Source organism: Leucopleurus acutus (assembly GCF_964270905.1).
Source record: "Leucopleurus acutus genome assembly, chromosome: 11".
Taxonomy (NCBI): domain Eukaryota; kingdom Metazoa; phylum Chordata; class Mammalia; order Artiodactyla; family Delphinidae; genus Leucopleurus; species Leucopleurus acutus.
Genome location: NC_139152.1, coordinates 31,322,621 through 31,349,192, shown reverse-complemented (window position 1 = coordinate 31,349,192; position 26,572 = coordinate 31,322,621). Strand labels below are relative to the sequence as shown.

At 38.9% G+C, this 26,572-nt stretch overlaps 1 protein-coding gene across 4 annotated transcripts in view; it reads left to right on the top strand.

Moving 5' to 3' along the window:
• The first annotated feature begins 596 nt into the window (after positions 1–596).
• KIF21A (kinesin family member 21A) overlaps positions 597–26,572 on the top strand; it is a 155,906-nt gene continuing 129,930 nt past the window's right edge. For 2 of the 4 annotated variants that reach the window (XM_082850386.1, XM_082850389.1), the window contains exon 1: positions 597–756. In XM_082850386.1, the coding sequence (XP_082706512.1) occupies positions 713–756 (44 nt within the window). In that variant the 5' untranslated portion in view covers positions 597–712. The remainder of the gene's footprint in view (positions 757–26,572) is intronic. The other 2 variants (XM_082850387.1, XM_082850388.1) reach the window with 1 other exon arrangement.

Genomic DNA, 26,572 nt, shown 5'->3' with positions numbered 1-26,572 from the left:
AGCGGCAGCTGGCAGATTGCTGGCGCTCCGCTGGGGAATCAAGCTTTGCTTTTAGAAAAGAGGCAGGCTGCAGCAGGGCGGGCTCTAGCCGCAGCATTCTCAGAAGAGCCTGCAAGGGCGCAGAGCTCGTCGCCCTGGGGCGTGGGCAGCTCGCGGCCGGCATCCCTCCCCCCCGCGCGCCTCCGGGCCAGCAGCGCCTGGCAGTGCCCGCCTAGGGCAGGGCGGGGCGCAGGCCGGGCAGCGCTAGGTGGGGCCGGCAGCTAGGCCGCCGTTGACACAGTGCGGGGCCAGCAGCCCGGAGAGCCCGGGCGGGTGTGGCGCGTTCAGCCCGGCCGCCCGCAGGCCGCGTCCCCATCAGAGGGGGCAGGGCGCACTCGCCCGTCCAGCAGGAGGCCCCTGAGCGGCCTGCTGGCTCCGCCGCCGCCGCCGCCGCGCTAGCCATTCAGCGCGCCGCGTCTCCGCCCCAGTGCTGGGGGCTGAGCTGGAGAGAAGGGGCGGGCACCCGCGAGCAGTGAATCACCTCCTCCTCCTTCTGCCTCAGCGCTGCTGCCGCCACCTTTCCATTCAGTCGCCCAACATGGCTGGAGCGCGGCGGAGGTGAGCCGTCCGCCCCCTGCAGCTCCAGCCTCCTGCGCGCGACCGCCGCGGCTCCGGCGGCGCCTCAGTTCTGCGGTGCAGAGGCCCAGGGGCCCGGTTGTCGCCTGCCGCCGGCATGTGGGGCGCCCCGGACGAGAGCTCTGTGCGGGTGGCTGTCAGGTGAGGACGGACGCGGCGGCGGGCGGGCTGCGGGCGCGGCGAGGATCTGCTCTGGCCCGGGTCACCGGCCGCCGCGCTGTGGAGATCTGAGAGGTGACCCGGCGGGGGCCCGGCGGCTCTGGAAACCGAGGCGACGGGTCTCCTCCGGCCTGGCGCGCGCGGCCGAGTGCTGGCTGGGAAACCTCCCGCCCTCGGGCCCCGGGAGTTTGCAGGTGACTGGCAGCTGCGCGGCGCCCGGTCCCGGGGGCGCCTGACTCCTCTAGGGGGAGAAGCCGTCGCCGCCCGCACCAGCCGGGTCGCGCCCCCGAGGAACAGTTGCCTCAGGTTCGGCCGCCTTGGGCGATCGCCTGTCTGGCTTTGCCCGGAGGAGCTGCCCCTCTCCTGGGCTGTGGTTCTCTTCTTATATTTGTAGCGTGACTGTCTTGACGTGTACCTGCAACTCCGGCCTTCGGAGGCAGGAGACAAAGCCTTACAATGGTGGGGGTCTAGATTTCTGTGCAAATGGACGTCTCGTTAAGCATCGGCGGAGACTAGATAGCACCAGCGTGTGGGTATTGAAGACATTTCTGGCGCTGGAAGGGATATTATATTTAAGGGAAAATTCCCTGGTGCTAGGTCTGTAGAAGGAAGAAAACTCCTCAGCAAGTGTAAGGGTTAAATGGGTGACTGGGTGAGAAAGAAACATACTGAGGTTCAGCAGGGTGGTTACAATATAAAACTACATATGCCTGGGTGAGAGTTTTGAAATACTACATACATCAAAATTGTAATTTGGTCAAGGACAGATACACGAGTATTGAATGTAATTTGGATTGTTGATACATATCAAGAAGCAGAGCTCTGACAGTTGCTCGTGGAAAATTGCAACATCATCGCTGAAATATTAATGAAGCATTCATGGTAGAGTAAGTGGCGTTGCTTTATAGCGCTTATAGTCTGTGAATTCGTTTCTCTTTATGTATACATTAAAGATTTATAAAAATAATCTGTCCTCTGAGAAATTATTTTTTAAAATTTTCTATCCTTGTAGTCTTTCTGAAAAGTTATTCTTAAAATCCTATCATGTCAGTATTTCTATAGCTATTTTAGTGACAAATCTTGGTTAGGTATAGAAATGGTAGTTTTATGTATACTTTGTTTCTTTAATCATCTAAAGAATAAAATGAATTATATATATATTTTTCATTCCCTTTACAGACCAGGAGATGGCCACCCATGGAGGTGACTGTTTTATGACTGTTTAGAACCACCTGTTATAAAGCTTTTGAAGTTTTAATTTGGCCTTCTTGGTTATTCTAGGGCTACTTATCCAATTGCTGGATTAGTTTGTTTCTCCTGTTTACTGCTACTACCTCTCTTTTGGCCTTCTTGGTTATTCTAGGGCTACTTATCCAATTGCTGGATTAGTTTGTTTCTCCTGTTTACTGCTACTACCTCTCTTTTGGCCTTTTAATGCTTATTAGTGACTGTACATGGCAGATGAAGGGGAGAGAGAAAGAGGAAACCCAGTAAGATGCAGTTTTGTTAATTAGCAGGTTTGGTCAAGGAGGGTAAAGAAGAAGCATAAAATAGTAATGAAAACAAACAAAAAAGAAAATTGGCTGTCAGAGAAACTGTTGTTAGAGAGTTAATATTTTTTTAATCTGTGAATTCTCTAGAATATCACAGGGCAGTTTGTTGACCATGCTTTTAAAACTGACGCTGCTTGCAGTGGAGATTAACAGAGACATGAATCACCCTAAAGTGATGTTGACAGATAAATAACTTATACTTGGTTTTGGTATGCATGTTAGCACTTTTTTAAGGGAATATGTGTGGGTCTGTTTTTTGGGGAAAGACTTTATAAAAACACGTTGTGAAGTAAGCCACATTGTGAGGATCTTTTTTTTTTTCCATTAAATACATTGTCTGAATAGATTGACTCTCTAAACTTACTTTGCATAGGATAAAAATAGCTTATATAGCACTTTGGCATTTATAAAGTGTATGGACATATGTTTTCATTTAAAACAAATATTTATTGAACATAAAATCCCGTCTCTGTTGTCCTAATTTCTGAGTTAAAAATAGCTATAATTATTGGACACATAGTATGTGCCAGGGTCAGTGCTGTGTGTTAAGATGTTTTACATCCTGTGAAATTGCATTTATTCATCATAACAATCTTTGACTTAGGTCCTGTTATTATTATGGCCATTTTATAGGTGAGACACAGAAAGATTAGGTAACCTTCCCCAAGTTAAACTGGTAGCAAGTGGCAGAAACAGAGCTCTAACCCAGACAGCTTGACTCTAGAGCTCAAGTTCTTAACCATTAAATCTACATAGGCGTGAGGCAAGAACATGCTTTGCAAAACTTTACTTGGCTTAAGGTCACTTGCCTCTTCCTGGTTCTGAACTAGTTTAATTACAAATGAATGACTTTGACAGGATATTCATACCTCGATATTCCTAGAAAAGTTAGAGCTCAGAAAGGAGGAAACTGAACTTACCTAAACTATTTCCTCCGATTTTTTAATCTTTCCTGTGACCTCCAGTCTTACCTTCCAGTTTGTGATAGTCTTCATCAGCAGGATAAATAAAGCAATACATAGACACAAATGATCAGGGCACTTGACTTACTTTTCCCCTTCAATGAATAATGTAATAACAAATAATAGAGTTGACTCTACTTATGTAAATGCACAGTGTCCTAGAGGTTCTTGTGTTTAATTAGATATGGAGACTTATCAGTATGTTAAAGCTGATGACTCTATTTTAGGTTTCTCAAAAAAGTGCATGGGTCATATACAGCTTTGGGGAAAAGAAGTTAAACAGAAAGTTTCTCATTTAGGAAGAACATTTTAAATTCAATTTCTGAAAATGCCTTTTGGCAGAGTATATCTGAGGTGTTCTGTAGGGTATCTTTCATTGTGGTAGGTATGAATTCAGATCACCCTCCCTGCCCCGCTATCTAACCCCCTGTGGCTATCGAGCACTTGAATATTATGATTAATACTGTAACTGAACCAAACCTGGTTCCACTTTCCCAGTGCACAGCAAAACCAATTTACTGACACCAGGTTGTGGTGAAGTAAAGTACAGCTTATTGCAAGGCATACCCACTCTGGGGCCAAGCAAGGAGAATGGGCAGCTCATGCTCAAAAGACCCAAAGTCCCTGATGGCTTTCAGGGAAGGGTGTTTAAAGGCAAGGTGAGGGAGAGGGTCTCAGGGTGTGTGATCAGTTGTGGATATCTTTCTGATTGGTTGGTGGTGAGGTAACAGGGTGGTATTTCAGGAGTTAACATCATCAACCTTCTGGTTCCAACCGGCCTGGGGTCTACCTGCTTGTGGTCAGCATGCAGTTAATTTCCTTCACCTGGTGGGGGTTTTAGTATCTGTAAAACTACTCAGGGATATGGCTCAGAATATTATCTATAGCCCTTGAGGAACTAAGGGCCCTTGACTTTGTTTTAATAAAAATAAAACTGTTATTATTTTGTCTTGCTTGACTCTTTTCCTTTGTATCTGCATTACTCTGATTAAATATGCTCTTTGGAACTTGGGGAAGGCCTAGGAGGCTAAAGCTTTTCTACAAACAAGAGGCCAGGGACATGGGGAGGGGTGTCTGTCCCTGGGAAGACCCTGCAGGGTCCTGCTTGGTTTCACCACAACTGAGAAACTAAATTTTAATTTTTATTTAATTTTAGTTAAATTTAAAAGCTGTCCTTCATTTAGTTTTTGGAAAACTTCTAGGTATGCTTGGAACAATGTGGCTATGTGGACCTATTTTTTATCTGTAAAGTTTATGAAATGTAAATACTTATAAAGTATTTCTGATGAAAATTTAGCCTCCTAATTGACATGTATTGTCTGTGTAATATATATATTCATAAATCATATATATATATGACTTAAAAAACTTAGTGTGAAAAATATATCAATCTTTATATTACATGTTAAAATGATAGTGTTTTGATATGTTGAGTTAAATAAAATATTAAAATTAATTTCATCTATCTCTTTTTCCTTTTTTAAAATATGGCTACCAGAAATTTTAAAATTAAATATAATGTTGCTACCATTATATTTCTATTGGATAGTGCTGCTCTATAGTTTAAAAAAATGTGAGGAAGAAGTATAGAATAAAAATGTTCATAGCCACCACATCATAGATCTGGTATTTTCTGTAGATCAAGAAAATACCAAAATATTGGGTGTCTGTTTTTAGAGTGGTTATATATACACATACACACATATCTATGCACGTATGTATGTGTAAGATTTGATTTAACAGCAACATTTTTTCCCTCTGGGTGCATAGGTGTAGAAAGTTATTGATAATAGACTGATGGTAGCTGACTTCCTAGAAAATGTAGTAAGTTCATAAATGTCACCTACAAAAGTGAGCAATTTTTAGTGTATATTCTATTTTTATTATCTAAGTAGTATACTGAATTGAACCATTCAGTTAACTTAAAATAGTAAACTCAAACATTTTGAATTCTAAATCTAAGACTTTATGAAATGATGTGGTGAAGGAAAGTACAGTGTTTGTTGCAAGGTGCCAACCATGGGGCCAAGTGAGGGGAATGGGCAGCTCACGCTTTCCCTTTTTCCCACTATGTCTGAATGCTGACATAACATATAAAACATTTTCCCCAAGAATTTTATCTTGCAAAATATGTCAAGAGCTGAAAGAAAATGGAGATACAGAAAGGACCATTGTGTTTTCATGTTATTGTCTATATGTGGTTGTGAGCTACAATTTTTTTCTTGGCTTTGGCAGAGAGCAGGACATATCCTTGACACTGAGTTTGGATTAGTGTGTAATGTTGTCTAATTTGCTGTGTTTTTACCTTACTACAGCACTTTTAAGAAGTGGCATTGCTCAGCTAGCTTAAGTGCTGATTGGATAGTTAAAAGCTCTGTTTTGGGTCTGCCACTGGCACTGATTTGCAATGTGACCTCCCTGAACTTTTCTTTTCCCTCATGCTGAGATGGCAGTATAAAGGTATTAAGGGTTATAAGAGCCTTTCCATATGCAGTCTGTTAAATATGTGATTTTTTTGTTGTTAGCCAAACTGTTGGTACTAACGGTGCCTCTATATTGACAGGAAGGACCTATTTTGACATTTCAAACTTGTCTTTCCCACAATATGTTTATCGTGGGTACTGTTGTTACTTAAGAGGAAACATTTAGACTTTTGTGATCTCTTTGTCCAATTCTGGCTGTAATACAAATATGCAGTATTTTATTTAATCTACATTAAAACCCTATGAGGTAGGCTGGATAGATACTATCCCTCTTATACAGATGAAAAAGTGAGTCTCAAAGATACTAGGTGACCTGTTCAAGGTTTCTCAGCCACTAAATACCAGAATTGGAACTCAAACTCAAGCTTCTGGTACCTGTTTCTCTGTTCTTAAAAATATTTCCAAATGTTTTCAAAATATTGGGTTGGCCAAACAGTTCATTTGGGTTTTTCCATAAAATGTTATGGGAAAACCCGAGCAAACTGTTTGGCCAACCCAATATTTCACATACTAGTTTCAATGTAATAAGGATCTTTCAAGCTGAAACACGAATATACATGAGGTAAATTATTTGAAACAATTTAATGTTTAGAGAATGTAGAGGCAGATGAGCAAGGCTTTCAGAAATATTTCATGGAAACAGGTGGTTATCTGCTGTTGGTCATTTGTTTATTCCTTTCTTCATGCATCAGACATGTATCATGTGCCTACTATGTGCTGGACACTTTCCTACCACTGAGGATACACGACATACATGACAGACATGGTCCCTGCTTTCATGGAGCTTAGACCTAGCAGTGTGAAGCTCTTTTTAAATGCACAAACTATGTAGGACCTAACACTAAACATATCAACAGCACAATTAGAAATTAAAGACAATTGTTGCAGTTTAGTTTTTATTTGTCTCTTATTTTTTATAGCATTTTTTAGTTCATATATTCCCCAAGAACAGTGATTTAAAAAACAAAAATTATGTCCTACTTCCAAGCATATTTCATACAAAAATTGAACTCCAAAGCCTGTGCATTAGAAGGATATTATTTCTATCTTTGTATGTATGATATAACATGTATGCCCTACTTGTATTGTCTTCACATTTGGATCATAAAGTAAGGGAAATGAAAGAGAGGAGACTAAAGAGCTTGTAGATTATGTGAGCTGAAAGTCAATGAAGTTATTTATTTAAATATGAGTTGATACTTTTTCTTCAGACAAGGTTTATTACATTTATAGTGTGGTAGGTCTGATTGTCATTTGGAACTCCACAGAAGTTCAGATTTCATGTCTATTTATTACTACCCCTTGAGCTCTTACCTGCTAATTAGTTAATATTTTGGTGCATAATTATGGGGTAGTAAATGATGCACTAGAAATTCCAGTTTAGTGAAGCCATGAAAACAGAAATTATCTTGGTAGTTAATTTAATAATCTGCCCAATCTTCCACTTCTCATCCATTTCTCCTCAAAGAAGTGAACTTGGAATATCCCTTATTATGGATGTTTTCCTGTAAGACATGTTACAGCTTCCCTGTGTGACCCTGACTTATAAATGGTTATTTTCTGTCAACATTAGACATGACTTTTATCTAAGTTTCAGATTAGGAAGGAAAATACGTCAATGAAAATGCATGCTAGATGACGTAATTTGTATTCAGTGTATCATTAGAATAATTTTATTAAAAATAAAATGGATGTTTGTTAGTTTCAGTGCTTCTCTCTGGAGAGCGGATTTGTGAATTCTGTCTTTGAACTTGGTTTCCCAGTGGATTAACTATTTAATCTTCTCAGGGTGTTAAAATAGTTTTCTTGTGGCTCAGGCTTTATTTGAAGCAAATGACAGACAAGCCAAAGGGGACCATTTTGATGATATCCTACAATTATTATATTTCTTAATGTTTAGGAATTATATTTGAGGTTCCTTTGTTCTTAGTTTTTTTTGAAATTATTAGACATTTATATATTGAACATAAGTTTTAGTACCTCTATAATTATTGGATTTAAAATAGATTTTAAAACTGAAAGGGACCTTGAAGGGACTAGCTGGTTGAGGCCCCTTCTTTAAGATGATTGAGGTAATAGAGACACTGAGCAGTTGAGGGAATTGCTTGAAGTTCCACAACTAGCAGCTCAAGTCTTCCGTTGACTGTTGCTGTGGATTTTCTAGGACTTCATGTTTTGCTGGCAGACATCTCAGAAATAGAATAAATTTATATTTTATAAACTACAGTTTTAATCCCTTAAGTGCTCCCTTTAAAAGTTTAATTTGGTATTTCAGTGAGTGCTCCCAATCTCAGTGCCCATTATTTTGGCTTTGTGATTGCTTCAATTCTAGAAACTAGACCAGTGATTCTAAAAAGGACCTCTTAAGAGGTAAAGAGAGAGGGATCCCTGGAGTAGAAATCCAGGTCTACATTTTGAGGATCCTATTATATTAAAATGTGAAGAAATGCCAGAACTAGGTTATAAAAATAATATAGACTGTTTTCAACATATACATATAACATATTAATGCTTTAACAACCACCATGGAAATGCAATGTCTGTGTAGCTTAATTTGGGAATAGTATTAATCATGTAAATAGGAGGATTTTGTCAATGCTAGGCCTGGGACATGTGGCCTTCTCCCTCTCCCCTCACCTTGGTTCTTAAATTTTTTTTTTTTCCTACCCCAACAGATTTGAGGATTATAGCACATTCCAATAATAATGGCAGCCTCACTATGGAGGGATGGCTGGAGGGTGGGGAAAGGTAGAGGTAGGGTAGGGTCAGTGTGGTATATTTATTGGGATCTGGAATTGGAGCTGGAGGTAGAAATCTGAGTGGTTTAAAAAAAAAAACACTTTTGAGTATTACTTTACTAGAAAGGTGGTTCTTAAACTTTTAAATAACGTCTCAGTCCCTCCTATCCTTATTTTAGAAGGAAGTAAAGGATACAATACATTTTGGCCATACTGGAGGCCTGTCATCCAAAAAATATCCTAAATCCTATCTCTACTTGAAGCTTTTCTAGACTTCATGCAGGGAAATTTCTGCGTTTTGGGGCCGCAGACCTTCTTTATGTGATTCTCTCTCTCTCTCTCAAATTCCAGTGAGAGAGGTATACACAATATTATGATTTTCACTGTTCAGCTTGAAATGTCCCTCAAACTGAGAGAATATTTGACATTTTTGTAAAAGAATGTGCTAATATACTGACAGCACTATTACAATAGAACATTTGAAGGACATTGGGGTTATTGAATTGAAACAAGCTGATATCTACATGTCCAGATTTGGAATGAAGGTCATTCAGGATTTAGCCCCAGGCTAACTTTACTTGGGTACTGTTTAGAGCAAGGAAACCAAGAAATTTTTCAAACTTGGTTTTAGAGAGGTGGGCATCCTGAACCCACCCAGGGGCTGAAAGCTGAAAGCATTTTAAAAAGCATTTTAGCTTTTTAAAAAAAGCATTTAGCATTTTAAAAGAAGGCTGATACTTAGAAGCAGAAAATAGACCTTGCAAGCGCAGTCTGTCTCCAAAATCAGCTTTTAATTTCATAAGTTTTATTTGATATTTTTTCTGTTATTGAAATAATGTAATCAAATTAGAAAAAGTATCTGGGAAAAGAGAAAAGCAATCAATCAATGTTTACCACCATGATATAATTACTACTAGCATTTTGTATATTTATTTTTAATCTTTTCATATGTGTACTTATATATATATGTATTTTTAAAGAGCGTCTTCTAATTAATTTATGTATGTATTTTTGTCTGTGTTGGGTCTTTGTTTCTGTGTGAGGGCTTTCTCTAGTTGTGGCAAGTGGGGGCCACTCATCGTGGTGCATGGGCCTCTCACTGTCGCGGCCTCTCCCGTTGCGGAGCACAGGCTCCAGACGTGCAGGCTCAGTAGTTGTGGCTCACGGGCCTAGTTGCTCCGCGGCATGTGGGATCCTCCGAGACCAGGGCTTGAACCCGTGTCCCCTGCATTAGCAGGCAGATTTTCCACCACTGCGCCACAAGGGAAGCCCTACTTATATTTTTTTTAAATTGCTGCAATGTGTATACACTTTTATAGCCTGATATTTACCACTTTATAGAGTAAAGCATAAGAATTTTTCCATGTCTTTATATTAAAGAAGGGCATTTTGAGTTAACATGCTAAATGTTACACATCATCTGCCTTATTTCATTAATTCAATTCAGTTTCTATTAAATTCCATATATCAAACAGTAATTTAATTGTCAAGCCTTTACTAATAAGGATGTTAATTTCATTTTCTAAGAGTTGTGCAGTGTCTTACGTTTCTTGGTAACGCTTTCACTTCCACTGATGAGCAAAAAGTCTACAAATGACTATTTCTTGGAATTGAAAGGGGAGGGTAGTGCTTCTTACCCAGAATATATGATTAAGTGTTATGGTACTGAGGATGCTTTTCAGAAAAAGATGTACTGATAATAAAATTTTTAATTTTTCAGCTATATCTATAGCAACATAAATAATGTATTAGTATAATACACTTTCACTCAACACATTAGTCTAAGCCACTGATGGTAAAGTAAATCAAACACAGATCTATAACCATGAAACTTGAACTTGAAAATCAGTGCATATCTAAAGTGTTTTATTTTGCTTGTGTTCACCTAATTCAACACAAAACAATTTTGTTTGAGCAGCCTGTTGGTAATGTAGTCTGCATCTGTCCTGCCATAAAATGGAAGTTGTCCACTGCTGATAAAACATGAGATTACAGATTTCATTCCTAGTTATTTGGACTGCCACTTAAGGTTAATTCAGATGTGACATCTGTGACATTTTCAAGTCTCAATTTACAAAATGATGCTTTTGAATTTTAGTTTGCCAACTTGGCATTAGATTGGGAACATTCCATCTGTCCTTGATTATATTCCTACCTATTTTGTTACATAAGTGTAATTGGACTGTTAACTTTGTAGCAGATTCAGTTCCTGTCTTTGAGTATAGGGTTTCCTTAGTTTTCTCTGGTTCTTAATTTTGTACTAACTTAGTATAACTCATCATAATTTTATTTACCTTTGCATGTGTTCTGTGACTGCAGCTCTCAACATAGAGTAAGTCAAAGACTGTTCATGATTTTGCAGTTTTAAATTTCAGCACATTTTGACATCAGTTTTTGTGGTTTCATTTTATATGTTTCAATATTAGGAGTCTACCTTGTTCTATTTAAAAATAGGTGTAATGAAATTGTGTTATTGTGTGCTGTGTATACTGATGATCTGTAAGTCCAGTTGATTTCAGTGTAATGGTAATAAGGCCAAGATTACGAATTTGATTTTTAATTTTTAAATTTTTTGGCTGCGTTGGGTCTTTGTTGCTGCGCCTGGGCTTTCTCTAGTTGCAGTGAGTGGGGGCTACTCTTTGTTGCGGTCAGGCTTCTCATTGCCATGGCTTCTCTTGTTGCGGAGCACGGGCTCTAGGCACGCGGGCTTCAGTAGTTGCAGCACGTGGGGTCAGTAGTTGTGGCTCGCGGGCTCTAGGGTGCAGGCTCAGTAGTTGTGGCGTATGGGCTGAGCTGCTCCGCGGCATGTGGGATCCTTCCGGACCAAGGCTCAAACCCATGTCCCCTGCATTGGCAGGCGGATTCTTAACCACTGTGCCAGCAGGGAAGTCCCTTTGCTGCTTTTTTTTTGCGGTACGCGGGCCTCTCACTGTTGTGGCCTCTCCCGTTTGCGGAGCACAGGCTCCGGATGCGCAGGCTCAGTGGCCGTGGCTCACGGGCCCAGCCGCGCCGCGGCATGTGGGATCCTCCCGGACCGGGGCCCGAACCCGCGTCCCCTGCATCGGCAGGCGGACTCTCAACCACTGCACCACCCAGCAAGCCCCCTTTGCTGCTTTTTAATGTAACCTTTAGAATTATAATAAATACTGCATCTCAGAAGTAGCAGCTGGATATTAGTGAGGATGACTCGGTACAAATTAGCTAATGCTGGTGAAAAATACGCCAACCATGTTCCAGAATTTTCATCCCCTTCCTTAGATTATTATGACTGAAAATATTTTATATTCAATGTCTATAGGAAGTCTAGGAAATATTGTTATATTCAAAGTCTACAGGGGCTTGATAAGAGAAAATGACCTACCTCAAATGTTTGTTGTGAGAATTAAGATAATATATGTAAACCCTTATACTACTGGTACTTAGTAAGTGTTTTGTAAAAAGTCGTAGTATTGTCATTTTAGTTTCATTATTTTTCTCTCCTCAGTACCTCTGAGCTTCTTGGTCAGTTCCAAATAAAGCCACAAGTAAATCAGAGCAGTGTTATTTGCCCCACCTGCCCATTAGTTTGAAATTTGTTTTGCTGCTCCAAACTTAAATGTCTATGTTTTTTGGGTCATAGCTTTCCCTGTAACCTCCTATTTTATTTGTCCAGACTTGGCTTCTGTCTTGGTTTCCTGATTTATATCCCCTTTCTCATATCTTGGATCCAAATCCATTCAATTAAGTGAAATTATTGGAAGCCCCATTTCTGTGGAGGGGAAACATCCCTTTTTTTTTCCAACTGGAGTGTCCTTCAGCTCATGTGGGCCGCTCAGAATGGGAAGTCACCACCAGGTTGAATCTACTTTTGTACATGTGCTGGCACTGATGAAGCCTGAGTCACCCTGGACCTCACTTCACTTCCACGTCACCTAGGCCCCTGGCCAGGCTAGCTGTCCAACTTTCTTCCTTAACCCATGCCAGCCTGGAGGCCCCAGTATGTTTTGAGACAGATTTTACCTGAGATCAAGAAGCTGCGATTTTGGTAGGGGACTGACATGAAACACATACGCACACAGATACACACGACCCCCACCCCCCCAAAAAAGATAAAATCCACTAGAAGTTGATAAGTCTGGCCAATATAGTATAAAATATATTAATGTTAATAAACAAATTATTGAATAAATTGATATTTGTTTTTTAATCTCAGTTGATGGAAAAGATTCTCAACTTGTACCCATGATATTTTGGTCAAAAATGATATATTGGAATTATCAGGAAACTTTGAAGTTTTGAGACATCATTTATGGCTCTCCTCATTGTCATTCTGAAATGTAAAATTATGGTCACTCCTGAACTGTGCCTACCTTCACATTGATATGAAAATGTTCTCTTGGCTTCTGCTGTGGCCATATAACATATATACAGTGATGGACTGGCATCTCAGTTTGAGTAAAGCTGTCCATAGACTGTGTGTGGAGCTAGGCCAGGCCACTTGTATGCACTCTGCAATTGCTCAGTATGGGACTGGCACATCTAGGTGAGTTGGCCATTGCTTTTTCTCATAGCAGCTTCGCTGACAATGAGATGGGATAGGCAAGAAGAGTAATGTTGAGGGATCAAGGGCACTGATTCTTGAAATCAAGTAGCCATTCTGGCTCCTGACAGCCCTGCATTCGAGATTAAAAGCATCATGGCTCCCAGTATCCAGTATCCATCAAGAAACTTCCAAAAACTGGTACATCTCTCTTTTTTCTGGGTTCACATTCTTTATTATCCCTTTACCCCATCCCTGCCTTACTTTTATTTTCCCTTGCAGCATGGCTTATTGAAAAGAGCATAGACTTTAGAGTCACAAAGATTGGAGTTCAGAATTTTAGGACAGCCACTCAACCTTTATGACCCTTAGTTTTCTCCTGTGTAAAATAGAGTTAATACCTTCTTTATAGGGCTGTTAAAATTATATGACTGTTGTAAATGCATTGCATTTAGAAGTGCTTGGGAGATGTCAGATTCTTTTTTCCTTTTTTAGTTATTGTTCCTTCCTTCTTCTTACCACCTCTATCCTCTCTCTCTCTCTCTCTCTCTCTCTCTCTCTCTCTATATATATATATATATATATATGTAAATAATATATTTAAATCTTTTCCTCTTCTGGATAAGACTTGTAGTGACTAACCACTATTTCTTTCTAATCACTTCGAGGTATGGATAATTCCTTTAGTGAACTCTTGTCCTCCTTCTTAGTTTCTCTGTGAAGTGGAGATCATAAGAATACTAATTTCATGTGATAGTTATGAGAATTAACTGGCATATTTATAAAGCACTCAGAATAATGCTTGGCATATATAGGCCCTCAACAGATATCAATTGTAGTCATTCACTTGCAAAAATTTCTTTCTTTAGCAGGGATTCTTTCAAGTCTTTACTTGGGGACCCTTTTACAATTTACTATGTCTCTTTCTAACGATGAAGGAAAGGGATAATGGGTGGTGGGAGCCATAGGGAGAGACACAAACTTTGAGTTATAAGATGAATAAGTCCTGGGGCCCTAATGTATAACATGGTAACTAAAGTTGATAACGCTGTATTGTATAGTTGAAATTTGCTGGGAGAACTTAAGCATTCTTACCAAAAAGAAAAAAAAAAAAAAAAGGCAAATATGTGAGGTAATGAATGTGTAAATTGATGGGAGGAACCCTTTCACATGTTTATGTATATCAAAATCATCATAATGTAAACTTTATCATAATTTTATTTGTCAATTATATCTCAATAAAGCTGTAAAAAAGGATGATAATAGTGCATTTATGTTAGATAATATATGACGTCATGTTAACCAGCTGATGTTATTAGCATTGTATTTATATGGTAGAATGGATGTCTTGGTTTGTTGAATACATTGAGTTGTGAAAGTCAAGACAGATCATCATGCTTTCTTGACCAGGTTGAATAAAATATTTTCTTAGTCTTTGTCCTCTGTTGTAAGTAAGGAATTACATTCCTTTCTTGTTTATCTTTAAGGACATGGAAATACTTGTTGATTTCCAGCTGCTTACCTGGAAAGGCGAGCTGACCGACATGTTAATCCTTAAACTGCTTAAGTATATTGCTTGTTATATCATTAACCTGAGCACACTCTACATATGCCAAGAGTTTTTACTAAGACCCCAAAAGTGACCAGAAATACACACATACTCACACCCTCACGCATATGTATATATGCACACAGCCTCACAATGTACATATACATACATGCTCACATACATGTATACACACATACATACACACTCATTTTATATATAAGCTGTGGGAGAACATCTTACTATTTCCACACCTGATGTGAGGTAATTGAAAGATTTGATTGAGGTGACAGAGTTCTTTTGCTAACTTAAGACATTTGATTAATTTTGGCATTCCTTTTTTAGTAGTTCATATTATGAGACGTCATTTTGCAAATTTTTAGTTTAATTACTCTGATTAGAGAAGAATAAAATCAATTTGTGACTCTTTTATTCCTTAGAACCTTATTCAATAATCAGGTCTTCCATTTTTATGCAGTATTAGCTGCTGAAATTTGACTAGATGACTAGTTTTGTTTGCATTGAAAAATAAGTTTCTGATACAGTATCAACAAACAAAGTCAGAAACACAAATGACCCTGAAAACAAGTTTCACTTTTTAAAACAAACCTGTTTAGAAAACAAACTTGATTGAACTGGTAAAATAAATACCTTTTGTGTCCTTCAGAAATTGGTTTACTGTGAAATGAAACACTGTGATAACAAATGAAGTTAAAAAATATGTGGTAGAAAGTTAAGTGAACTACTGAAGATGACTTAAGACAGCCTTAAAACTTAAGACAAGCCCCACTTGCTGTCTTTGACAAGCAGAAAAATACTCCAAATATCAGTTATCAAAATAATAAACGCAGCAGTAGAGATAGAGTAATGTAACTGAGGATGGATATTCTTCAAAATCATGTTAGATTCCCTACCCTTGCTTATATATTTGTTTTCTGTACATTCAAACAACCATGCTCTCTATGTGAAAAAAGGATGCAATAACAGGAATTTCTGTTGCCAAAAGCAGTCATCTTTGTGCCTTTTTTTGACTATCAAATATGTTTATTTGTACATTACATAATTTTCCTTTTATGATTGAATCTTTTAAGATGAACTTTGGTGATGAAAGTAATGCATTTGGACTTTGAGTTCAGATCTCTTCTGTTCCACTGACTCACTTTTAGGTGGCAGTGATGTAAGAGTAACCCTGTGAAAAAATAACGTGATGCTTCTCTATGACTCAGGTTCATCTATGTGTAAAGTAGTGGATTATACTTCTGCTATGTACATTACAGCCTCTTTGTAAAGTGCAGACAGTAAAAGTGTAAAAAGAAGGCTATTACTCCAAGCTCACTGTAAGCAAAACAGAAGTTACTTAAGTATATTTTGATATCTAAAATGGAGGAATAAAAGTGATTTGTGAGGATAATTAGTAGCTCCCATCCCGACCATTCTAATTCAATTTGACCAAATAAATTTAATATACTTCAATTTAGTCCAGTTCAAATTCATTAGTTATTGAACCCCACTAAAATTGTGCACTCAATTTTGCACACTAAAATTTTTCACTCAATAAAACCCCACTAAAATTGTGCACTCAATAAAAAGTGCACTCAAAACACTTTGTTAGGCACTGGGAAATGCAAGATGAATCAGATGTGGATTTTGCCCTTGACAAACTCAGTCCAGTTGGGAGAGTCTTGCATGTCATTACAAGATGGCTTTCCCCTGAAACATGACAACAATTAAGTTTAAACACATTATGTTCAAGTTATTAGAGTAGTTTACCTCTATAGCCATTGTGACCACATTAGCACACTTTCTAAAACAGAAAAGTGACTCCTTATTTTCCAAAATAGTAATATAAACTCTTCTTAATAAATTTAAGTCCCATGACATCTAATCTTTCCCTTCTCCTAATCTTTAACATAGCCCTGTTCATCTATTTGCTTATTTCCCCTCTGTGCTTATCCTTTGTAATCTTTCCTAATTTTCATCCTCATTCCATTAAAAAAGTCCGTTTCCATAAATTTTATCCTATTTTCATAAGATATTAATAGCAAAAATGTATTGATAACAGCTCATTCCCACATACAAATACATGAATACATGCACATACATGCACGTCTGTGCATACTCACATGTAAACACACATCCTTTTCCCATACAGTTAATTAATAACTAATTCATTCAGAGTGGCTAGCTTGGATCTGAGTGAGGCAGGAAGCTTCTATGGAAAGTTTCCTAAAATATTCCATTTCTAAGAATAGTTTGAATAAAATTTAAAAATCCCTTTGTTAATTGCATATCTTTTTCTTATGTACATTACTTCATCAGTCCTAGTGTCCTGTGGGTAATAGGCTGTGTTTTTTTCAGGGGATTGATGATCTGTTTTATCTTTCAAGACCCAAAGACCCAAGCACTTTGAGCATTTAATATTGGTAGAGTTATAGTCTTCTAGATGTCCTTGGCAGACATTATTCAGTCTTACTTCTGTTAGATGTACCTTTCATAGTTGCCAGCTCTTCTTATAAGGAAGTGGCAGAAACAGGTTCCTAAGAGAAGAATGGGCTTTGACATCAAGAGACTTGTTTGAACCTGACTCCTTTCCTAATTTTTAACCTTGGGTGAATTGTTTAAGCTGCCTGAACCTCAGTTTCCTCATCTGTAAAATGATACATACCTCATGGAATTATTCTTCTCTAAGGGTTCCTCTCCTGCCTAATTCTCCTGTGTTTACATATGTAAGCCTAATGTGTGATACATGATAGTTTGCTTTGTAAACAGGGGTTAGAGGTGCTGACCCTCCCCTCCACGCAGTCAAAAATCCTTTTATAACTTTACAGTCATCCTTCTTTTTCTGCAATTCTGCATCCATGGTTTCAACCGACCTTGGATTGTGTAGTACAGTAGTACATGCTTATTTAAAAAAATCCACATATAAGTCAACAGGCGTAGTTAAAACCCGTGTTATTCAAGGGTCAAGTGTAGTTGTCTTTAGTATCTTGGGTTAGAAGTGTAGTTTTCTGTAGTATCTTGGGTTAGTTTCTCTTCTTCCTCAAATGGATTTTGAATTATTTAAGAGTAACAGTACTTTTATTTCTTCTTTGTCCTTCTCTGTGAAGTGCTTAACACATCAGTAGGCATGTCAGACTTGGTCCTCAACACCGGAGGAGAAAAATATAGTATACTCCTGATTATTTTGAGACTTTAGTCAGTCTGTCAAAAATATTTGACTGCCATTGATGTTCCAGGAAGAGTGTTCTGGGTGTGGAGGATATATTGATAGATGCGAGCAGGACAAGTGTTTCTACTTTCAAGGGGTTAACATTGGATAAGGATAGAGACAGTAAAAAAAAAAAAAAAAAAAAAAAAAGTTCAGCTGCTGATAAGTGCTGTGGAGACGATGAGACAATATGCTTGAGGGTAATTGGCCTTGGCTGGGAAGGAGACACTTGAGTTAAAATGTGAATTTTGAAAGGTGAGCCATGAGAAGATCTGAGAGAAGAGCATTGTAAGCAAAAGCAAGTGCAGAAGCCATGAAAAATAAGCTGACATGTTAGTGGAATGGTAAGAAGCAGGATAGCCAGATACAGCAAATGAAAAAGAGGATGGAGATAATAACAGAGAGGTAGGCAGGAGCCAGATTGTTTAGGGCCTTGTAGTCTAGAATGGAAATTTTGGACTTAATTTTAGTCGGAAGGCTTTAGAGAGAGCTTTAAGTGGAGATATGACATGATATGATTTACATTTTAGAAAGATAACTGGTTGCTATATAGAAGATGGACTGTGCTGTAAGAGTTAAAAATAGAGGTGGGAGACTAGTGAGAAAACTGTTATTTTGTTCCGGGAGAGAGATGGAGGCAGCTTGGACTAAACAGTAGCATCACAGGTGGTGAACAGTAGATCTGAGGTATATTTTGGAGATAGAGCTGTAAGGACTTGCTGACAAAAGGTGTGAGGGAAAGAGAAGAATCAAGTAGATTCTTTAGATTGATGGTGTAAGAAAGAGAGATTTTTTTTAGAAGTGAAGTCCTAGAGAAGGAGACTAGGGATGAGACTGAGAGAGAAAGTGGAGAGAGTGGCCTTAGATAGAAGCAGTGACACTTCTAATTTAACGGAACCCCCCCACCCCCACAGAATTTGTGGGTATAGATGCAATATAGTTTGGATCTGGGAGCATGAAGATGAAGTAGTTTTCTTCTTCTTCTTCTTCTTCTTCTTCTCCTCCTCCTCCTCCCCCTCCTCCTCCTCCCCTCCCCCTCCTCCCCTCCCCTCCTCTTCCCTTCCCCTCCCCCTCCCCTCCCTCTCCCCTCCCCTCCTCCCCCTCCTCCTCCTCCCCCTCCTCCTCCTCCCCCTCCTCCCCTCCCCATCCCCTCCCCTCCCCATCCCCTCCCCCTCCTCCCCTCCCCTCCTCCCCCTCCCCCCTCCCCCTCCCCTCCCCCTCCCCCTCCCCTCCCCCTCCCCCTCCCCTCCCCCTCCCCCTCCCCTCCCCCTCCCCCTCCTCCTCCCCCTCCCCTCTCCCTCTTCTCCTTCCTTTTAACAAAAATGAGACTGGTTTTAAGTAGGCCAAAGAACTGTGAGATAATGTTGTTGGGTGTATTACCTAAGGGATTTGAAGTTGCCAAGAATGCTGATCGAAGTGGTGGTGAAGGGAATATTTTAGCCTGTGAGTGACATCAGTGGATGAGGCAGTGTGACTGGGGCAGCTTGTGGCAAGATATGATGACATGTGCTTCAAGGAAGATGGGATCTTTGGAAGAGGAATGAGGAGAGATAGGTTGGAAACTGCACTAGGGAGCAAGAAGAAACCTCACTTCCATGCAATGTCTTATACACATGTGGTGTGGAAGAAAAAATAGCCTTACTTGGGAGCACTTCAGTAAGAGCCATGTCCTCAGGGGATGAGCAGGTAAGGTTTTAGTTTGAGACTATAGGTGAGTTTTCTAATCAAAATCAATGAACTATCAAATGCTCATTATGTGGCAGAAGCAAACGTTCTAAACTCTAAAACACGATTAACTCACATGGGCCTCACAATAATCTTATAGGTACTATTATTAATCCCACTTTATGAATGAGGAAATTGAGAAGTTAAGCAGTTTGCCTGCGGTCACACAGCTGTTAGTGACAGGGCTGGCAAACTTGGTTTCAGCCAGTGTTCCAAGCTTAACCATTGGTCTCTACCACTGCTGATGGAGCATGATTTCCAACACATAGTGTTTAGGAGGGAAGTGAGGGATAGATGGTGGGACCAAGTTAGAGGCTATGCAGTGTAGTATCAAATGAGTATTTTTATGTTGAAGGATGATTTGAGAAGCTTGGACTTATGATAGCGAGTTTGGTGAACAGGAGTTTGATGAGCTTTTTCTATATTTTAGACCAAAGACTTGGGGCTGGTTTTGCTAACTGGAAGAAACCGGGTAATGAAAATATTGAGGTAGCTGGTGACACCACTGAGAGGAGGTAGAAGGGCAATTGATTATCTATATTCTGGTAGCAGTGGCCTGCCATGTTATAATCTTGTAGAGAGCTCATTTGACAGTCTTGGGTGAACATAATATTGACCAGTTATCTCCCCAGCCCTGAAATTCAAGCATTGTTATTAGTTCTCAACATCTGATGTTATTACGGCAACTGCTTTTGGCTGCAAGATTCAGAACAGTACTAATGACACTTTTTTTGATTTTAATATTAAAAAATTTCACATTTTTTTCACAAGGTTACTTGCAAACATTTTTAACAGTGTTTTTTTTCTGATTATAAAAGTATTTTCTGTTCATTTTAGAAAATTTATAAGAATTTCACCACCCAGATAAATAAGAACATATTATATTTTTGCTTATATATTTTAATATACTCTCATATTATTTATATAAAATAATAAAAAATTATATCCTATTGCATATAGTTTTCCATCTTTTATTTTTTCACTTCACAGCTTTAAATTTCATGATTATTTCCCTAGGTCATTAAGTGGTACTCTCAAATCTGATTCTTAAAGCCTGTGTAACTGGTTTGTTGAGTGGGCTGAATTTGGTAGCTTACAGCTAGGAAACTTTGCTTTATGCTTCAATCAAAATTTGTCTTTCAGGGATGAATGTCTGAATTAACTCTTAAAAAATGTCTCATTTTTCTTTCCAACCTCCTTGTTAGGTCCCATTACTTTCAGGTTATTTTAAGCTGTAAGAATGGTCTCATTTTCAGGAATTAAAGTCCTGCCCAATCTAAACCAAAAACATCCAATTCACTGTTCTGTTTTCATCCAGCTCAGTCCTGACTCCAGGCTTAATTCCCTACAGTGGAAAATGTGGACTCCCTTTGTTCACCTTACTCTGCCTCAATTTGCTCTTCATTTTTCCTTCCTTTGCCTTTCTCTGCCTCTTCTGGGCCTTCCAAAGAGGGAGTGGGGAGACATTTAAAGAAGAAGAACTGTTTTTTTTAACTTAATGTTCTTTGTACTTCTTTTCTTGGGGCTCTTTGTAGTTCTTTCTTGGCTTCTGCTAGCTGGCCATTATGCACTTGGGTTCTTTGTAGAGCCTCTTGAAGACAGCCTCCTTGCTACATCTGTAATGAGAGTTGCACTCTCTGCCTGACCTTTTGGGGATGCTCTAGCTCCTTTTCCCTCCTACTCTCCTCATATGCCTATATCCTGAATGTCCTATAACACTGAATGTCCATTTGCCTTGGAGGTAGTCAACTTTCCTTGGCGAAATTCCTACGAAATGGCTTGTTGTTTGGCTGCTCTCTTTTTTGTCCACTTGGGCAATGAGAAATATCATATATCTGTGACTTGTTCAACAGCAGATATGCAGCTTCCTTGCTCAGTTACTACCCTCTTTGTTTTTTTTTTTGACCTCCTATTTTCAGACTTTTCCAGGTATATATATAACAGTAACGACTCCAAAGGACATGCATCAGATTTCCCTAGGAACTCTCTCACCCCTCCTCTCTGGATGGACACTCTGAGATAGGCCTGAACTTTATGAGATGGGCATTTTGAGATGGGGCACTCTGCATTCTGCAGAAGCGAATTGCTGCAATCCCCTTCTTATAGCTCTTTAATCTCTGTAAGCAAAGAAAACCTTGGACTGCCCACTCACTTGGCTTAATAGAGAAGAAACGTTTTCTTCACTATACTTAGGAGAGGAAAAGAGAAAACAGTGTTCTCTATCTGTGAATTCTCTTCAGAGTATCCCCACCATGAATGTTTAGTCTTATCTTAAATAGCCTGAAGATAAAAGGTAAGGACTGATAGTTGAAGGGCCAGTTTGGTCAGCTCTTTGTAAATGCTGTAGGGATGTGTCAAGAAACTTTTCTCAAGGCTTATAGTTGAAATTATGAGACAACAAGAAAAATTCCATTCTTTATCTTGTTATAACTGCCAGCATTTTATTATATGAATTAGTAGAGTGATTTCATAGTAAATATTGCTGGTCAGTATGGCTTCTTCACAAAGGAACTCCAATTAACTCCCAAGGGAGTGGTAAAAAAGAGGAACTGTTTATACTACAGGAATGAAAGTTAGAAGACCTGGGGTTCAGCCCTGCTTCCCTCAGTAACTACATGAGTTATATTAGGCAAATCACATATTTTCTTTTGGTCTCATATTTAAAATGAAAGTTAGACTAAAGGATTTCCTCCAAGTTCCTTCTGGCTCTAAAACGAATGAATCAGTTTCCAAAGTATTCCTACCACTACACCACTCTAGGAACTTGTCAACAGATTATGCATGGAAGTGGAACTTTCAGAATAGAGCCATTACCATCCCATCCCATCCCATTACCATCCCATCCCATACCATTACCATCCCATCCCATCCCATCCCACTACCATCCATCACCATCCCATCACCATACCATGCCATCCCATCTCATCCCATCCCATCCAATTACCATATCATACCATACCATTACCTTACCATTACCATCCCATCCCATTACCATACCATATCATACCATTACCATTCCATTCCATACCATACCATACCATATCATTCCCATTCCCATACCTTACCTTTCCTTTTCTTTCTTTTCCTTTCCATTAATTTTTTCATCAATTGATTCATTTAACAAATACTACTCTATTTACTCATATGAATCCATTCATCGCACCAATTTCACATACAAGGTAGGTAACGTACCTTTTTCTCTAAAGAGAGGAGAAAATAACCACAGTTTGAGAAACTAGTTGTGCAAATAGCAAATAAAGTAACAGATGTAGATTCTAAGTATAGTTCCTGGTACATACTAGTTGCTTAACAAGTATTAAGGACAATTAAGCCAGTTGAACATATCCTTGGAGTTCCACTAATTATGCTATATTATTGCTAAATTCTTGGTGATTCATGGGTACTCTAGTGCTTTATTAATAAAATATAATTATGAAATATTATCATCATCATAGACATTAAGCAACTAGCTCTTGTTTCAAAACCAGACCTTTCTTTTACTTATTAATGGCTAATTCTCACTGATGCTACTGTTGATGCTTGAGTATTCACTGTTCATTGAAGAACATTCTGAATTAAATGGCTTTGGTTCATAGTTTTTGTTGCCTCTGTAGTTTCCAGTATTTCCCAAATGCCCTCATGTTTATGTGTTCAGGTGAGGTATTATAATAAGATATTAGGATCAACAATGAATTTATAGAATACCCCAGGAAACCCTATACTGTTTTCATATATCAGATATCCAAGTTAAGGGAAGTAGTACTTGCATCATTGGAGGACTAATCATCACTGATGATCATCATTGATCATCAACATCATCATTGACTGATCATCAATATGTGCTATGCTTTTCATTACTCAGTGTGCCACTACAAGTATGTGTGTTATTCCTACTGAATTAGTAACTAGGTAGGCCTCAAAACTATTACTAATTATCTTTGTTCAGATATAGATTAGACCAGGCGCCCCCAACCGGTTACCAGTACTGGTCCGCGGCCTGTTAGGAGCCAGGTTGCACAGCAGGAGGAGAGCTGTAGGCAAAGCAAGCGAAGCTTCATCTGCCACTCCCCATCACTTCCCATCACTCGCATTACTGCCTGAACCATTGCTTGCATTACAGCCTGAATCATCCCTGCCCACCAACTCCTGTCCGTGGAAAAATTGTCTGCCATGGAACCGGTACCTGGTGCCAAAAAGGTTGGGGACTGCTGATTAGACCTTTTCTGGATGCTATTTTCTGGATGCTATTCTGTCTACAGCTACCTTTTGCTCATTTCTTTCTTTCTTTATTTAAAAATATATTTATTTATTTGGCTGTGTCATGTCTTAGTGGCGGTGCATGGACTCTTCGTTGTGGTGCGTGGGCTTCTCTAGTTGTGGCCCGTGGGCTTTAGTGCATGTAGGCTCAGTAGTTGCAGTGCATGGGCTCACTAGTTGTGGTGCGCGGGCTCAGTAGTTGCGTCACACGGGCTCTCTACTTGTGGCATGCAGGCTCTAGAGCGCGTGTGCTTAGTTGCCCTGCGGCGTGTGGGATCTTAGTTCCCCGACCAGGGATCAAACCCACGTCCCCTGCATTGGAAGGTGGATTCTTAACCACTGGACCACCTGGGAAGTCCCCCCTTGGCTCATTTAAATGATAGAGTTAGACATTGCACAGAAGAGGGACCTAACTGGATTCCAGGCAGTGTTTGTCATTCCATGTTCATGTATAGATGTGTTGTTTCCAGTGTCTTATATCTATACTATTTTTTCCATCCCTTTGCCACCAACCTAGTGTTCAGGTTTTAAATTATTTAATGCCTGAATGATTATAATGGTGTTTTAATTAATGTTGTGGACCAGTGTGATATGACCATTCTGAAGAGCAAAACTTCCTTCCATGATGATCTATCAAATCTAGAGTTATTAAGGATTGTTTTGTTGGATGTAGCCTTTCCAGAACTCAGACAGGTGACAAGTTGAAGGAAACAATACCTTTACATTTGCAAAGTAATACGAAGAAGCATCACAGCACTTTCCCCTTACAAGTTAAAAAATAGCCAGCTGGTACATTTTTTCATTCTTTGTTTTGTAATATAATAAAAATAGATCAAAATTTTGTAAAATCTGAAAAACTACAAGTGCAAGTATCATTAATATTAGAAAGTATAATCATAACTGAGTAAAATTGTATCCACTTGAGAATTTTGTGCACTCTTTACATGGTTTTAGTATTATTAGATGTTATATACATGCTTAATATTTTTTCCACAATTTAATACTGTAATATTTTTTCATTACTCTGCCCCTTAACACAGTGTCTTCTGGTACTTATGTTTTTAAAATTTCTCTTCTTTTCACCTACCCCTGGTTGTTGCCAAATCCTGCTGCTTCTTTCTCACTGATGTCTCTTATATTGTACCTTTTTCCTCGCACGTCCCTAGTAATTCACATTGTCTTTACTCTAGTTCTTTACTATTTACATGGTCTTTACTATTTAATGACTGACCTTTTGCTATAGTTTTTTCTCTAATGGTAGTAATAACATTTGTATGGTTCTTTGCAGATTGGGAGTAAATCCTCATTAGGAGCCTTCAATCAGCTTGTTACTATTTTAAAGATGACAAAACATAGACTCTGTGTCAGAGAATAATAAGTAAAAGAGCAGGGACTAGAACCAGGTATTCTGACTTCCAATCACACGCTCTTTCTATTATGCCCTCTGCCTTATTTATGTTCCTTTCTAATCTATTTCATTGCTATCAGAGTATTCTTTCCTAAAGAACTGCTTTGAACACATTTATGTCTCTACTCTTTGAAGTTAGGCTGCTTAACACTTGCATATTATCATTACCTCAGACTCTAGGACAGATCCTGCTCTTAAACACCAGGCGGCTCAGAAGATCGTATCTTTTTAATTTTTCATTTCTAATATTTAGTACAGACATAAACTTTTTTTGCTGAATGAATTGAACCTTTATTACTAGGCTTTTAGTAGCTTGATTCCAGGAACTGAACCCTGCCTTGATCACTATTCCAGTAGTTTGTACTCTGTCTTGTTGATCCATGTGTCTTAGTTACTGCCTTTGTTTACTGCTTAGTTCATCATTAAACTGTCTCTTGAGCTAATATCAATGACAAAAGCAACACTTGTATTCACAGAATGTTTAGCACAGACTCCTGTAAGCAGTTGTTTTTGTTTTATTCATAACTGGAACAGTGTCTAGAACAGTGATTAATTCAGGAGAGAACTCCAATAACTATTTATTGACTGACTGTATAACCTTTTGTTATAAAATAACTCTTTGTGATTGACTCTGATACCTGCCAACATAAGCAGACTATGTCTGCTTAGACTTCTGCCTGTTGCTTGCCCTCATATTCTTGCTGTTGTTCTGTGCCTCCTGCTAGGCCTACCTATTATCACTTGCTTACATGCATGGATTTTTTCCTATTTTGTGGTACTGCCAACACCCCCTGATTATCAAGTCCTCATGTATCTATTTGGTCTTTAGGTCGTATGTTTAACTGCATTAGATGTTTACCAAGCCTGTGTAGAATTCTTTAAGAGCTGTTTAGAAGCTTTTTAAATTGTTTCTTAAAAAATGATTTTCTGTGTTTGGAATACATCGTTGTTAACCAAATACCAGCTAGATCTTTTGACAATAAAGTACCAGAGACAGTGATGTAATAGCAGTTAGCAGTTTCCTAGTGATCTTTTTTGGTCTGCTTACTGCACAGCTGCACTTCTCTCACTGAATAAACTGTGAGGGAAGACAGAATAAAAAGGACAGTTGAGTGAAGCATAAGCTTTATATTACTATCCCCGGCAATAGGAAGAATAATATGTCTAAATCTTCAAGTAAAATATATTAAGTCTATAGAATGATTTAGAATGTTTCTGCTAATATGTAAAGAAAAAATCAATTCAAATATCCATGATTTTTATTTTAAAGGTTGAGCCATCCAAACCAGGCCGCAAAAGTGATGCCAAATTTTAATATAAGATGGTCCAAAATGATAATCTTATAAATTTTAGTCAATCTGTTATGTATACCATGTTTTCTTTTAAGGTTCTAGAGTAG